Here is a 17186-nt window from a genome sequence, read left to right as displayed (position 1 = left end):
GTGAGGGCTACCGCTTCCTTGTCGATTTTGATTGGTTAATTCTCCTGAACTGTCGCAGCCACGGAATTCCATTCGTTTAAAAAACTGTCCATTTGTCATACATCCCGCCTACTGTACGTCTTTAAATTCCCTCCGTCCTGCTGGCAGCGACCTCTTGTTATCACGGGAGGAGCAAAACAACACGTCAAAAATAGAAATCAGCATATTCAAATGAAACGTATGCGAGTATATATTAACAAGTAGGAAAGCGTTATTTTATATATCGTCACGTGTTATTGAATTTTGTTATTAGATTCCATAATTTCCATTCAAATGATGCGGATAATTAAATTGTGACACTAAAATGGTATTCCCATTTTTACTGAAAGCCTGCAAACGTGCGCAGTTTACAAGATGAAACCATGATATGCAATGGCTGTAATGTTTACTTACATTTATTGTTGAAAAATTGTTTACTGCTCAATTTAAGAGCTGTATCAGGGACATGGTTTGCATGTGCACTTGCAGTATAAAATACAACATTTAGATTAAAGCATATAGATTTAAAATACAAGTTCTAAAATCCAGTGTTAATCTGGGATCTCAATTATTTATAGCTATTCATTGTGTGTTAAGGGCAGGACATCTGTCACACAACAGCTGTTGATCAGCACTAGACAAACATCCTTGTCTCCATCCACTATTACTTACATTATTTGCACAAACATACCTAGCATCTGCTGATTGCCACGTAACAGCCAATACTGCTTTTTTAAGCATACATGTTTACATAATGTGTCAACGTGCTATGCTTCAATGTTATCTTAAGCAATTTTGAAGGCAACAAGGCTTTTCAGTCCAAACAAACATAACCAATTACAAAATCCAGAGTCCTACCTATTAAACTGCTTCTCCTTTAAATAAAAAAAATATATATACATATAATACCTCATTCATGCCAAATACAACCTCACATAAGTAGCATCTATTCAATAAAAACGTGATCCACATTATACATGTTGTAATTAGCTACCTTTATCGAGACAATGGTGCCTGGTTTTAATAGATTTTTTTTTTCTAAATTCATCCATAATCAGTATGATTTATCCATATTTTACAATGTACAAACCCACAGCCTTTTATTACTACTTAGTAATCGTTATAATTATAGTAATAGTGGTGGGTTTTATTTGTAGATTTTTTTTTTTTTTAAATAATCAGCAACTTTCTTGCCAAAATGTTCCCATATTATGGCATAGGAATAAAAAGATGGACATATTAGGAATGTTCTGTGTCAAAAAGTAAGGTAAAAGAGATAATATTGTACCTATACATACGCATAAATACAGGAATTACATACTTTACATATCTACAGTATGTAAAGTTCATTTCTCAAATATTCCCACGTCACATGGATTGCATACTCAAAAAATTCGAATGGCCAGCAATTTGAGCACACAATTGTAGCCTACTTATATGGCCAATAGCATAGGTCTCAAATCTGAGGCCTGCGGGCAAATTGAAGTCATTAGGACAACATTTTGTGGCACCCAGCTTGATCTCAACGTTTCTTGTTAGTTCTGTCTATGCGTCTTTGCCCTGGGTCCCCCCCCCCCCTCTTCTAATGTTACTACTGGAATCAGCCAGTCCCAGGTCAAATGGATTGGACGTCTATGTTGTCATTGGCAGCCAATTAATTAAGTACACGTTGCTTGTTTGAGGACCTGAATAATGTCATGCGTCTTGGCTCTACTAATGGAAGGAGACTTCATATCTCCTCTTTCAATTGTAACCACTTCAAATGTAAAAAAGAAAGTAGGAATGGAATGGAAGATATTGGTAGATTTGAAGCTAGGTTTATGTACACCTAGCTTGGCTACAAAGAACATGCAGGAAGTCGATGTAGCTTTTGTGGAGGTTGTTAGCTGCTCCCTCAGCTGCTGTGATAGCAGCCTTCTTTATTTAGGGGCAAACAATAGGATGGGAGGGGTCAGGAAAGTAACATAGAACATTGAGTAGACTACATGGGGGCCACATGGTCCAGAACAAAGGAAAGGCTGACTAGACAGAAATTATCCTATCTGGTAACTAACTACATGCATACTAAGGAAAGCATAAATGTTAACTGTATGCGCAACAGATACATATTTTTTTGTTCTTCTCACTATCTAATTCATCATTTTCTTGTTCTTCTTGTTCTTGTGGATGACACTAACTAAAATTACTATGTCACCGTTATTCGTCGACTGATCAGAACTAAATTGGGTAGGTATATTCGAGGCATGTACTGTATATGCATAGATCCGATTTTTTGTCTCAGTGCTGATTAATTAATTGTGGAATTCAAACTGTTATTCCTCCGTTATTTGTGGACTAATCATAATAAGTATATTCTACCGACATACATGCCTTGATCCTTGGTGCCCAATGTTTATTTGTTTTTGTTTTGTTTCAGGGGTCATTAATTAAATTAATTAATTGCAGATTCAAAATTGCTCCTCCCTCGTTATTTGTGAATGGATCAGAAATAAATTTGTATATATTGGTATATTCGGGGGATGTATACGCATCAATCCTCGAAGCACTATTACTTCACTATTTTCTTTTGCCTCAGGGATAATTAATTACATTGATTAATTGCAGACTTATTGTTGCCATAGGTTCAGAGATAACCAATAGAGGGAGTCGGCGGTCGTTTATTTCAACTTCTTCGGTTTTCTGACAGTTGTATCGCTGCTTTTAATTTTGTGTTCTGTAAAGCACTTTGGCACTGCTGCAGCTGTTTTGTAAGGAGTGTATCAAATCAAATATGTTTATATAGTCCTTACAAAAACACCAAGAGTTCCTCAAAGTGCTTTACGAATAAGCAAAATATAATTCATATTAATTAAAAGGTAGGAAAGTACTATACAATAAAACTGAGGGGAAAAAAAACCAAAAGCAATGTGTCACGCTAAAAGTCAATAGAGCAAATAAAACAATAAAACCGATAAAATCCGAACACATTAAAACCCTTAAAAAAATATAGAACCAGGTTACCTTGGTCAGGAGAAAAATAGTCTAAAAAAAAAGTGGGTCTTTAATCGCGATTTAAAAAGGCCAAGATTAGTAAAGGTGCGGATATCAGGGGGGAGGCTATTCCACAACCTGGGGGCAGCAACCGCAAAAGATCGATCACCCTAATGCAGACATGTCCAAAGTCCGGCCCGGGGGCCAAATGCGGCCCCCTGGTCAAATTTCATCTGGCCCCCAGCCTCTGTCATAAAATTAATAACGTCTGGCCCGCACAGAGACTTAATAAATTGGTCAGAAGTACTGCAACCAGCATATGAAGTAGCTTACACACGAAATGCTGCTCCTCATTTACCCACTAAAAGGCAGCAGCACTTTAACCCTTTATTGCCAAATGTATCAAATTTGATACACCTAAAATTTCATGATTTTGAGACTAATTTAGAATTTTGTCATTTCTTTTTGGGGAAAAAAAAAAAAACGATGGATGCAAGTCAACACATGCATTTGCAGGTTCTATGAGAGAAAAAAAAAACATGATTTAGCATGGGTTATAGATATTAGAGCGCTTATTACACATATCCATTTTGACTTTTCTTTTTACAAATTTGAAAAAATGGTTTCATTAAGACCTTATTTTTCAAATTTTGGGATTCTCTGATAATTGCTTCATGTTGCAGGTATTGAAGGGCTAAGCAACATTACCCCGTGTGAGCCATCACTTCCATTTTCTAAAATGGCGACGATCAACAAAAAAAAATAAAGTTGACTGTTACGGCCGACGCTTCAAGGATAGGTGGAAATTGGACTATTTCTTCACTAAAATACGCAACAACTGTGTCTGCCTCATTTGCAAAGAGACAGTCGCTGTTTTTAAAGAGTTCAATGTTAGCTGATATTACCAAACAAGACACGCTGACATGTACGGCAAGATTACAGGGAAGATTCGCAGCGAGAAATTGAAGCAACTTGAAGCTAGTTTAATATCACAGCAGCAGTGTTTCACAAGAGCCCGAGAGTCGAAAGAGAACGGCACAGAGGCTAGTTGTAAGATTGTTGAAATTATTCAATTTAAAAAAATAATAAAGCAAATGTGACACACTGAATGGCTTGCTAAAATTTGCTTAAATATATTGTTCTACGTAAAGGACGTCAGCCAAGGTCAGCCCCCCACATTTTTACCGCACCAAATCTGGCCCCCTTTGCAAAAAGTTTGGACACCCCTGCCCTAATGTTTAAGTCTCGACTTTGGAACTTGCAGAAGAAGCTGGCCGGTAGAACGAAGAGCACTGCCAGAGTTACAGAGGGTTAAAATCTCCAACAAAGAATAAGCCTGGTCAATAATAGAATTAAAAACAAACAGTAAAAGTTTTAAAAAATAATTCAAAAATTATGCCGTATGAATATACTTGTGTCTAGTATGTTAATTTAGTTGTAATAATGTTGTAAATACAGCGTGCATGTGATAACTCCCACTCAGTGGTGGTGCGATTTTTTTGTGCGAATGGTCATCTGTCTCTGCATGTGCCCCGCGACTGACTGATGACCAGTTTAGGGTGTAAGGCAAGGCAGATTTATTTGTGTAGCATAGCTGGCAACCAGTTCAGGGTGTACCCTGCCTACTGCCCGTAGTTAGCTGGGATAGGCTCCAGCACCTCCGCGACCCTCGTGAGGAAAAGCGGCATGGAAAATGAATGAATGAATGAATGAGTTAAACACAAGGTAATTCAAAGTGCTTAGTTTACATCACAAAAAAAATTAAATAAATAAATAAATCATCGATAAAAATCACATTAAATCATCAAAAAAAAAAAGTTAAAAACAGGAAATAAACATAAAACCAAAGTCTGCCTTTTGCCCGAAGTCAGCTGGATGGGCTCCAGTACCCCACGACCCTGGCAAGGAGAAACGGTATTGTGAATAATGCTATAGGGGTTTCTCATGACAATGAATTCGTCCCAATTTTTGTACTCCTTTTGTTACATGTAATGTTTGCATCTATTCAAATAATAACAAATAGTGCACCTGCAACAGTTGGATGTACTGTATTTAGTCCATGACCTTTGTTTCTACACTGCAAATTTATAACATCTCAGATTATTTTTCTTAAATCTAGTCAAATAATTTTCTCCATATTGTTATGAGTGTTAAAGTGCCTGTGACACGAAAAAGCATGTTTATTTCATAATACACGCGGTATTTTATGCTCCTGAATGATATGGACCGCTTGGATGTGTGTGGAAGCGATCGCTATATTTATTTAGTTTTTTTAATCCCGCGCCAGGAAAATGAGTGACTTCCGGCTTCGGTCTTGCATTGAGGAGGAGGGCGCTGTGACGTGAACGGTAGAAGACGTCCTCTTCACTATACAGCGTACTGTTGTGTATGGGGACGACGGATTCAGCTGATTTTGCGGATTAATATGTTTATTTTCGCATCACGCCAGCCAAACGGCTGCAGAAAAATCATTCTGTATGAGGGAGAGGCGTATGCGCCTTTTTGGAGTTTCAAAAGGTTCCCATTCACCGTGGATATTTACTGTGGGACCATTGGACTTACGAGGAAGTGAGTAAACATCTTGTTTTGTATTATGTCAAATACGAATACAGCGATTACAAAGTAAACACTACAAACTTTCTTTAAATGAAGGACTACTTACGTTTGATCATTGATAGGCATGTAAAAAGCTGTCCTAATGCTTATTAGCAGCAGCACGTTAGCGGCACAATAACTCCAGCCACCCTCCTCCGGGGAACGAACTGTAAATTGCTCTCCGCCGGGTGGTTTGCCGATCCGCAACGACAATAGACAACCGGGTCGTCATGTCAAATAATCCAGGATAGTTATGTGTGATTTTCCGCTTTGAAGACTTTGAAACATCACTCGGTTTGGGTTAGCATGTTGGCTAGCTGTCACGCCTTCTGGTTTGTTTACATTCTCCGAAGCCGGGGAAGGGAAATTACATATGTTCGATTTAGGTGTCATAAAATATAGTTCGGGAGGTGCGACAGTAAAGGTGAAGTCGACAGTTTTGACCCTTATGGAGTAATTTTGCCATGTCGTCCTGAATAAATGCATTTTTATTATTTCATATTCCATTCAGCACAAGACTGTTATTTGTCATGACCATGCCATTTATTTGGCAATTGGGGAAAATACTTGGATAAAAAGAATATCCTGTAAAAATATTGAAGTAAAGAGACAGAAACAATGACATTTTGCCGCTCTCTTCGTCGCGTTTTCCTCATTGTGAATAGTTCCCCCTCGACGGGCTGACTGGTCCTTCTCAAGCCATTTATATAGCTATTGGGGAAAAATACTTGGATAAAAAGAATATCCTGTAAAAATATTGAAGTAAAGAGACAGAAACAATGACATTTTGCCTCTCTCTTCGTCGCGTTTTCCTCGTTGTGAATAGTTCCCCCTCGACGGGCTGACTGGTCCTTCTCAAGCCATTTATATTGCTATTGGGGAAAAATACTTGGATAAAAAGAATATCCTGTAAAAATATTGGAGTAGAGAGACTGAAACAATGACATTTTACGGCTTTCTTCGTCGCGTTTTCCTCGTTCTGAATAATTCCCCCTCAATGGGCTGAATAGTAAAATCGATGAGCCCAGTCTACCGCTGACGTCATCCACCTGTTGGGGACGCTAAAGCCCTATAATGGTAGGCGTGGCTAACTGGCAGATTAAAAGGCTAATTTCTCGTCATCTGTGCTTTGCTAAATTGTTGTATATAGTCGAATCGTCTCAAAATATGATTCTAATTCACATAATAATGCCGTTTAAGACTTTTTTTCTCGTGTCGTATGCTCTTTAAAGACTTGTTAACAGATTAATCCGTCAGATTATTCCACATTAAGTAAATATTATTATTTGTTCTCATTAAACCCATAAATCTGAAAATTGATAAACTGTCATCTAAATCAAGAAAAAAATGCTTTTAAGTAATGTTTTGAACAATATATATTCTTGAATTAAGGACATTTCTGACAAACAAGCTTTTTAAAAAGATTAAATATACTCATTCATTGCTTAAAATATCTGCAGTGGCAGATATTTTCTCTTTCACTTGATTGGCTTTAAGGTGTTTTTGCAGTTTACTTTTAACCGTTGTCATCATATTGCATTAAATTATCAAATTGCTGAGCTGTCGTCAAGGTGTGCGTGGCCCAGCCTCGCACTCCTCCCCCCTCCTTTGTCCCGCCCCTGTAGCCATCGCAGGGTCGCTCTTCATCGAACCACGCATCCTGTTCCACAGTCCCATCGCTGCACCATCACAGACAACCTTCACGTCCCTTTCACGTCCATAGAACCCTTAACCCCATCATCGCTGCGCTGTTCCCATGCTCTGCCCTCTGCCTGAGATGAGACAGCCCTGCTCGATCACCAGCAGAATCCCGCCAGTACGCGTCGCTCCTCGCGGATAGAGAGCATGCCTGACGCGGGGACTCAAGGCGCCGCAGCCGCGGTGGCGGCCGTCGGTGGTGGTAGTGCGGCAGCGGCCGGCGACGGAGCGGAGAGCGGCCGCCACCGACACCGAACGCAGCAGGCAGATGCGGAGAGGCCGGAGACGACTGCTGCCCCTTCGCAAAGCTCCGGTTCCGGTGTACTGGGTGAGTGTGGCCGGCCGGGACGATGGGAGTCTGTGAGCAGGTGGATTGTGGGATGGCTGGAAACGAGACGAGCGTCAGACACCTCGAGGCACCCCTCTTTTGTCTGCAACGTGCTACCTAAAATTAACTCAAAACGTGTGTGACATACGACTTTGAACTGTTTTGTCGCTACTGCTTGTACATAATCCATTTTTAGCAAGGAAAATGGCCCTTTGTGAACATAGTCTGCTTTTGACCTTCTGGTGTCTGTTATTGTGTTGGAGGAGCACACGCTGCGTTTATGGGCTTAATAAACAATACACCGGGCCATTTGGGTTTGATTCGAGAACAAATTCTATCTTCTATGCTGTAATTGTGAGCTCTCCCTTCCCTCCTGGTAACCAAATGTTTAACAACTTCATGATGTCATCCAGGGATTTCTAAACTATGCTGTGGCTGCGTGTCTACTTTACTGTTATTGCCTCAGTGCAAGTTGTTATGCTATTGGTTAGCAGCCAAGTATGCTTAATTTCTTTTTCATGTTTAAGTTAATGTTTTTTAGACTTATCACATTAAGCCATTAAAGGGCAAGTGACTATTTTTGGTAGTAAAAAAAGAAGAAAAAAATAAATAAAATAAAGTTGTTAACCCCATGAAAACTACATGACCCAAAATATTAAGTCCACATATGTGGACGCCAGGTCTTAATTATAATTATACAGTATATATTATTTTATTATGAATCTTTTTTAAAAATATATTTTTCATATAATAAATGTTACAAATACATGAAATGTTAATAAAAACAGAAGTAATACATTAAAAATATTTATAATTACACTCTGCTTATGTTCTTTAACAACACTTAAAGTTAGATTTATAGAAATAGAATTTAGAATTTTTAGAAAGTTAGATAGATAGAAAAAGAAAAAAAAATAGTAGAGTGGTACCTCTACATATGAAGTTAATTCGTTCCAGGACCTTGATTGTAAATCGAAATGGTTGTATGTCGAGCAGGATTTACCCGTAAGAATACATTATTATTCCCCTAATTTATTCCACAGCCCTAAAACCTACACTAAATCCTCAAAAAATACTGCTGGTGCTATTGCAAATACCAATTACACAAGGCAAAACAAATACATTATTATTAAAAATTGGAATCATAATTAAAAAATAAAAAAAAATACCTGTAATAATCCAACAATTTGAGTTCTAATGTGGCAGATGGGTTTTGCGTAGTGTACCTGAACGTGTGGCTGACTTGACAGAGAGAAGAGGACATTTTACTTTCACTTTTCATGTCCAGATGCGGCGGACAGTAGGCATGTTGTGTTGTGTTGCGTTGCACAGGTTGTGAAATAAATGATTAAAAACCTGACGAAGCTGGCGATTTTTTTAGCGATGTTACAATAATAATGATTGCCACCTTAAAGAGCATACGACAGGAGAAAAAAAGTCTTAAATAGCATTATTATGTGAATTAGAATCATATTTTGAGACGATTCGACTATATACAACAATTTAGCAAAGCGCAGATGACGAGAAATTAGGCTTTTAATCTGCCGGTTAGCCATGCCTACCATTATAGGGCTTAAGCGTCCCCAACAGGTGGATGACGTCAGTGGGAGACTGGGCTCATCGGTTTTACTATACAGCCCACTGAGGGGGAATTATTCAGAACGAGGAAAACGCCACGAAGAGAGCTGCAAAATGTCATTTTTTCAGTCTCTCTACTCCAATATTTTTACGGGATATTCTTTTTATCCAAGTATTTTTCCCCAATAGCTAAATAAATGGCTTGAGAAGGACCAGTCAGCCTGTCGTGGGGGAACTATTCACAATGAGGAAAACGCGTCGAAGAGATCTGCAAAATGTCATTGTTTCTGTCTCTTTACTTCAATATTTTTTACAGGATATTCTTTTTATCCAAGTATTTTCCCCAACTGCTAAATAAATGGCATGATCATGACAAATAACAGTCTTGTGCTAAATGGAATATGAAATAATAAAAATGCACTTATTCAGGACGACATGGCAAAATTACTCCATAATGGTCAAAATTGTCGACTTCACCTTTACTGTCGCACCTCCCGGACGATATTTTATGACACCTAAATCGGACATATGTCATTTCCCTTCACCGGCTTCGGAGAATGTAAACAAACCAAGAGGCGTGACAGCTAGCCGACATGCTAACCCTAACCGAGTGATGTTTCAAAGTCTTCGAAGCGGAAAATCACACATAACTAGCCCGGATTATTTGACATCACGACTGGGTTGTCGATTGTCTTCGCGGCTCGGCAAACCGCCCGGCGGAGAGCAATTTACAGCTCGTTCCCCGGAGGAGGGCGGCTGCAGTTGTTGTGCAGCTAACGTGCAGCTAATGTGCATGAGGAGAGCTTTTTACATGCCTATCAATGATCAAACGTAAGTAGTCCTTTATTTAAAGAAAGTTTGTAGTGTTTACTTTGTAATCGCTGTATTCGTATTTGACATAATACAAAACAAGATGTTTACTCACTTCCTTGTAAGTCCAATGGTCCCACAGTAGTAGGGCTTGTTTGGCCAATATCCACAGTGAATGGGAACCTTTTGAAACTCCAAAAAGGCGCACACGCCTCTCCCTCATACAGCAAGATTTTTCTGCAGCCGTTTGACTGGCGTGATGCGAAAAATAAACGTATTAATCCGAAAAATCAGCTGAATCCTCATACACAACAGTAGGCTGTATAGTGAAGAGTAGTCCTTCACCCGTACACGTCACAGCGCCCTCCTCCTCAATGCAAGACCGAAGCCGGAAGTCACTCATTTTCATGGCGCGGGATTAAAAAACTAAATAAATATAGCGATCGCTTCCACACACATCCAAGCGGTCCATATCATTCAGGAGCATAAAATACCGCGTGTATTATGAAATAAGCATGCTTTTTCGTGTCACATGCACTTTAACTTATAAAGACTGGCGAACGAATGTCGAAGGAGGACCGCCGTATTGTCGAGCCAGTTCACGGACGCACACACCACGCTCATATTTTTCTATCATTTCCATCTTCAATTCAATGGTAAGCCTCACCTTTTTCCCCTTTTTACCTGCACTAACGTGCTTGGAACCCATGTTGATTTCTCTCAAATGAAAATCCGGAAAACGAAGAAACAGCGGCGCTGTCATAAATTGTGGTATTTCGAGCATGTTGTCGGATGTAGATACAAATGGCTAGTCAAATTTTACGCCGGATGTCGAAAAGATCGTGTGTCAAAGCGATCGTATTTCGAGGTACCACTGTATTTAACTCATTGCCTACCATTGACAAAAACGGATGTCAAAATCTTTTCAATGGGGAGGACTGCCTATGAATAGAACTGGTACGGACCGGGGGAATCCAACTGTTTAATTAAAACAAAGCATTGCGAAGGCTCGCAGCCGGTGTTGACGCGGTGTGATTTCTGCCTAGTGTTTTGAATGTCAAAGTGAAGTAATTCAAGAATGCCTGTGACTGAGTGGGAGGGCGGGTTGTGAAAATGGATTTGACATGTATCGCCATCCATGGCAGCCATGGATTAAATGAGTGCCCTATAAAGGGTTAAATAGATTAATCTGTGTCAAGAATCCTCAATGAAGTTTACAAACATGAAAGCACCTTACCATAGCTTTCTAATAATTGCACACGATTTCTCTGAGTAGGCTAATATCAGGCAGGGTTTAGTTCAGGGGTGGGCAAACCGGTCCTCGAGGGCTGCAGTGGGTCCTGGTCTTTGTTCTATCTTATTCAACACAGACAGTTTAACCAATGAGGTTTCAGCGGAAACAAGAAGCACCTGACTGCAATCAACTGATTGCGCTTGTAAGAAATCAGATTGGTAAAAGGCTGTCTTCATGATGGGTTTGAACAAAAACCCGCACCCACTGCGGCCCTTCGTGGAATAGTTTGCCCACCCCTGACTCTAGTTTCAGCTATGGAGCCAAGTTTGTTTCCCTGCAAACAGGCATGCAGCACGCAAATGCGGCTCCAGAGTGATGCAGTGAGCTGTCAGACACTGTGAATGCCTGTTGTAGGTAACCTGAGAAGACTGCTGCTGACTGGAAGAGTAGACTGATGTCATCTGGTGGAGGTGGTGGCAACCACTAGTTTCCAGAATGCAGTAGTGTCAGACTTTGAAAGACTTTGTTTTGAGGGGCAGCTGTGGCTTTGTGGGTAAAAGAACAGTCCAGTGGAAGTCAACATTAATAAATTATTTCATTTGATATAAGAAAAAAACTTGAACAAGCCCATAAAATTCGAATTAATTAAAAAATTGCTAACTACTGTTTGTTCAATAAGGCTTCAGAATAGGGAAAGATAAGATCGGCCAATCAGGTCTCAGATGTTGTAGGCGTGTCTGCCGTGCTGACTGTTCTCAAAACACTCCCCCACTCAAGTGCTAAATGTCTACTTGTTACCATAACTTGTTACAACGTGGCTGATACTTTGTTTAGATGTTTACTATGTCTCCAGAACTCATCTACCAGGCTAGTGAGACTTTGTGAAAGTGAAGACAAGCATGTCTCTTGTCTGCGGGGCTTTACGAGAGCAAAACAGCCCGCCGGTGGCAAGCAGCAACCACGGGAAGCATACAAACAAGCAGTTACAGTGCCTCGTGCAGCCGTTGCTCTCAGTAAATGCGTATGGTTGTCTACAATTTCTTAAAATTTAGCGGGCCCTTGGCAGTATTGTAGCTGTCCACTGCCTGTCGGTTATGAAGGAAGGACCTCCCGCCCACGGACATACCGTGTTGCTGTTACGGAATGCATTATTACACAAAACCCACATTACATTAAAACATATGAACCCTATGTAAGATGTATTGTGGCGATGAGGTCATAATTTTTTCACTGCTGCCCCTGGAAGTTATGCAGACCACAATGCATCCAATGTCACCCACTGCTGCTTGTTTGCAGTGGGCTGTTTGTCTCATGTAGACAAAGTCCAAATAACATTAAATACATATACACATGAGAGATGACGGGGGTTCAGGAGCTGTATCTTGGCAGCACAGCTTGATGACAAAGTAAATGAGGAAGCAGCAATTGTGCAATTTAATAGCATGCTGAGTTCTTAATAGTGAAGGGGGGGGGGGGGGGGGCAGAAAGCAAGAGTTCTCAATGATGTCACCTGACCCCCTTTGTAGGTCCGCCCTGGCAAAAAATCCTGGCAGGTGAGAAACCAAAAAAAGAGTTTCTTGCTATAATTTGGAGATTCAGCTCTCACTTGTTCTCAGCCTTTTTTCAAGTTTCATGTTTTGAGTTGTATTGCATATCTGCGGTATGTGGTTCCCAGGTATTGATTCCTTAAGTACCTTATAGCCTACAAAAGATCTGAAACTTTTATTGGCCTTGTGAGAACTGTAAACCCCATTTGGCTGCGGATTTTGAGAATGATGCATCGAGTCTGGTGAGGCTTCAGTGGGATTAACGTCATGATATCACATCTCAACCATGACATGTGCCAGGGTCAGTCATCCAGTACTGCACCAAAGCTGGGTAATTTTTGCAACTCAGATTTTGGGTGCTGCCTGCAGGGATTTTCTTCACCAAAGGCTTGTATCATCCTCACACGTGTCCGCCTTCTTTTCAAATCCCATCAGTTGACTTGGATAACTTTGATCCAGTCTTCCCACTTTCATAACACAAATGCCGTTTATATTCCCATCAAAAAATAATTAATTGGTCATTTTTTAGAAAAAGGAATACAGAAATCTAAGCAATTAGTTGGGGTGTCCTAGGGAGCCACTCTTTGTTGTGGAAATTAGGTCATGCCATTTGTTGCTGTCCAATTAGCCAGCCGAGATACAGTGAGATATTGTACATGCAATGAGCAAAAAGGTGCAATTGGGTCATGTTTCAGATAGGAATCTGAATCTCTGTTCATTCTTGTAAATTAATTCAAGTGATGACCTTGGGATGCACAGTTTAGGACTTGAGCTTCAGCTGAACATTTGTCACAATCAATGCTCAGAAATCTTTGGTAATTACTTTTGCTTTGATTCTTACATTCCTAATTTAAATACATCACAGGACTAGGGATGGGAATCGAGACCGGTTCTCTTTGAACCGGTTCCGCGTGTATCAATTCCATGGAATCGTTTGGCAGATTATTGAACGACTCTCTTGTAGATTCCTAATAGTACAATCAATGTCACGGAATTGACACATGAAACAAATCGTCAAGGAAGCAATTGTCACAACATGAATGCTCACAGTGTTACCACCTGAAAGTACCAGGAGGTGCTGACGTCGAGTCATATAGCAGTGGTATTCACAGGCCAATTCATGAGACTACTTAAAGAAATGGTGATTTTTCCCAAAACGTTTTAATGGGTCCATTGCATTCCTCGTCGAATACTCTATAAGAAAAATATAACATATATGCATCTAAAATAATCCTAAACGATTTTATTAGCAATCTTAATACTCCTGTTAGAACGATTTCATGGGTATGCTGGTTCGTTCCCATAGCAACCAGTCCATTTCCTGTTATTGTCCTATGTCATGCGCGCTGTGTATTCTGGGACCGAAAATAGGCGTAAGGTGCGCATTTCGAGCTGAGAACGGCCACCTTTTAGAGGAAGTATTAATTTTTGTGCGTCCATGAACGAATGTAAGTATTTCCTCTTCATGCCAAGTTCTTATGATAAATTAGAGCCGTTATAAGCGCGACCGTTTCGTGTTGTTATACGAAATTGCACGCAGTGTGCTTCTGGCTTGTGCACCCCCCCACCCCCGCCTTTGTGTTCATTACACTGCGAGTCATGTATAAGTGTTATTAACGGCTTTATAGTAAATTTGCATTGTTTATTGCATCAGCACTAATTTTCTTTCCTTTCAGAACCACACATACTAGTATATCCACACATTCCAGTCTTTCACTCACATACAAATACATCAACATCTTTCCTCGCAAGCTCCCATCTGCTCCTTGGGTGATTCTCATATCAAGTGCCATTGCCTGTATATAGTTGTGCATGTTGCCAAGTTGTATTAAAAGTGCCAGTCCTTGTGTTCCAACCGACACCCCGAGGCGAATGAACCATAAAACATATTGAACCCAGAACCTCATACAGTCCATTAGTCCAAATTAGAATCGATAAGAGAATCGATAAAGAATCGAATCGTTAAGCAATATCGATAATGGAATCTGAATCGTAAAAATCTTATCAATTCCAATCCCTACACAGGACAGATTCTTGTTTTTTTTAAACTGACTGTGAAATTGAGAAGTTTGTCTGTCCAGTAGTACGGTATACCATCATGGTCTTGCTTTGGTATTCGGCTGCCTCTATGTACAGTTGGGCAATTTAACGTAAACAATTTCCATGATATACTAAGTTTAAATAAATAATAATGTCAGTCAATACAGTTATTGTTTCAAAATGCCAATTGAAAATATGAAAAATACAATCAAAAAATAAAATCTTTTTAATTAAATATCCAGAGGAAACATACCATTAAAATTACAGTATATGGCAGTAAAAATAGTTCTCAATGAAAGGTCACTGTGGTTGTGTGCAATGTAATGTAGTGTAATCTGCCATCATGGTTACTTGCACATCAATGCGTTCCTAGTAGTGCCAAAAAGACATATTTGCAGATAATATATAGTATGTATCATATAGATGTTACCAAAAAGGAATTGCATGGATGCACTTAAACTAACTATAATTTATTTAAGCTTGCATCTAAGCATCTAAGCTTGTTCATTACAAAAAACTCATGATATAATATTCCCTTGCAGCGCATGCTTTTCATGTTGACTTATCATCTGACGTCTAACTTAACCTGTTTGCTGGCTCATTGTTGACACAAGACGTATCATTATTTTACTCATTTTGAGGTGCTATCACATCAGACACGTGATCAGATCACGTTGTCATTCTACATCATTGTTATATTGAACTGTTCAATCAACAATGCAACAGCCTATGCAAATTATTGCAAGTGTTTTACTGAGGCGACTAGTAATTTACTGCAATCAAATCAAGCCACATGTTTGATTGGCGCAATTACACCGCTGTGTGCACCGTTCTTTTCATAGTCTTCAGTGTGTTCTTTGAGGTTGCAAACAAGGCATCGAAACTCCTGTTTTGTGATTGTATGGCACAAATCTAACACCAGACATAAGCCTCTGTTTACATGCCACATAATTCCTTGGGCTTCTCTATCAAGTATTTAATACTTTTTTATTTCATATGAACATTTTTATTTTCTATCAAAATTTTTCACACTACATATTGATACATAGCCCAGTCTTACTTACATAGAGCTTGGGAACGCGCCATCACACAAAGTTGCATCACGGTTGTTGCCATCATTCTAGTTGCTAGCGGTGCTGTTTGACGTAAATCACCGATTACAATATTAATTCTTTTGACAATGATATAAACGTTGCCATTATTTGATTGACTATATACAATACTATATTATGTATGCATTTAAAACAATCAGTTAAAGCAATAAACTATACAAAGCAATTTTGACGTTTTTGACATTGTTATTGCTGAAACATTACAGACATTTGAATCAAAACCATTCTTCTTAACAAAACAAGATTTGATGATCTTACTTGACGTTCAGCGTTTCAATCGATTTGATTGGATAGTAGCTTAACCAACTAATTTATCGAATTAGATCGATGAACCGATTCCGATTCATTTCACGTTAGACCCCTGGTTAATTATATATTTTTTTCATCCGATGGGTTGCTGGGGTGCAGCATCCAGCTTACCTGTTTGATATCACGAAATAACATTGGTAAATAAGAACTCAGAGATGTCGGCTGGATGTCAACTATAAGATGGAAAAAAACACCTTCGGCGAGAGTGTGGTCATTACATTTTCATTATGCAGGTTAAAACAAAACAGTATAATGTTGTTTTCTCTCCTTTCATCACATAGACACACAAAAACGTGTTTACAAGTTATAACATTGTATGTATTTGTCGAAATATGATGGCATCTCTGTACATTCTTCTTTGTAATATGTAAGATACAGTATATTATATATTACATTATCAGGCAAATCCACAAATAAAGTAAGTGAATCATATGCTAGAAAGCCAGTTATGACACCACAACAGAAGTACCACCACCACCACAAGAAGGTGAAGAAGCACAGTGTGCTGCTGAAGGGTGTAAGCCAGTTAACCAGAGACTGATGGCTGAAATAAGGAGCCTGTTGGAAGAAAACTAAGCCCTAGAGCAGGGGCCTGCAAGTCCGGTCCTCAAGAGCCACTATCCAGCTTGTTTTCCATGTCTCCTTCCTTTAACACACCTGAATCGAATGATGAGCTCATCAGCGAGCTCTGCAGGAGCCTGATTACGATCCTGATTACTTGATTCAAGTGTGTTAAAGGAGGGAAACATGGAAAACAAGCTGGATAGCGCCTCTCGAGGACAGGACTTGCAGACCCCTCCCCTAGAGTCAAAGACTATTGTCACCTCTTCAGATGTTTTTCAGGTAACATTGCCCTACATCTTTTGTTCAGACAGAAATGATAAATGACTAAATATTCTTTCACTAGATTGTTTCTGTGCTGTACCCTAACATGAGAAATAAACTGT

General features: G+C 39.5%; 1 protein-coding gene across 1 annotated transcript in view; it reads left to right on the top strand.

The window, feature by feature from the left end:
* The first annotated feature begins 7177 nt into the window (after positions 1-7177).
* ano8b (anoctamin 8b) overlaps positions 7178-17186 on the top strand; it is a 74306-nt gene continuing 64297 nt past the window's right edge. The window contains exon 1 of the mRNA XM_057840252.1: positions 7178-7609. Coding sequence (XP_057696235.1) covers positions 7429-7609 — 181 coding nt within the window. The 5' untranslated portion in view covers positions 7178-7428. The remainder of the gene's footprint in view (positions 7610-17186) is intronic.

Source organism: Corythoichthys intestinalis, chromosome 7 (assembly GCF_030265065.1).
Source record: "Corythoichthys intestinalis isolate RoL2023-P3 chromosome 7, ASM3026506v1, whole genome shotgun sequence".
Lineage (NCBI taxonomy): Eukaryota > Metazoa > Chordata > Actinopteri > Syngnathiformes > Syngnathidae > Corythoichthys > Corythoichthys intestinalis.
The sequence above is the reverse complement of the archived record's forward strand: the minus strand, read 5'-3'. Positions and strand labels throughout refer to the sequence as shown.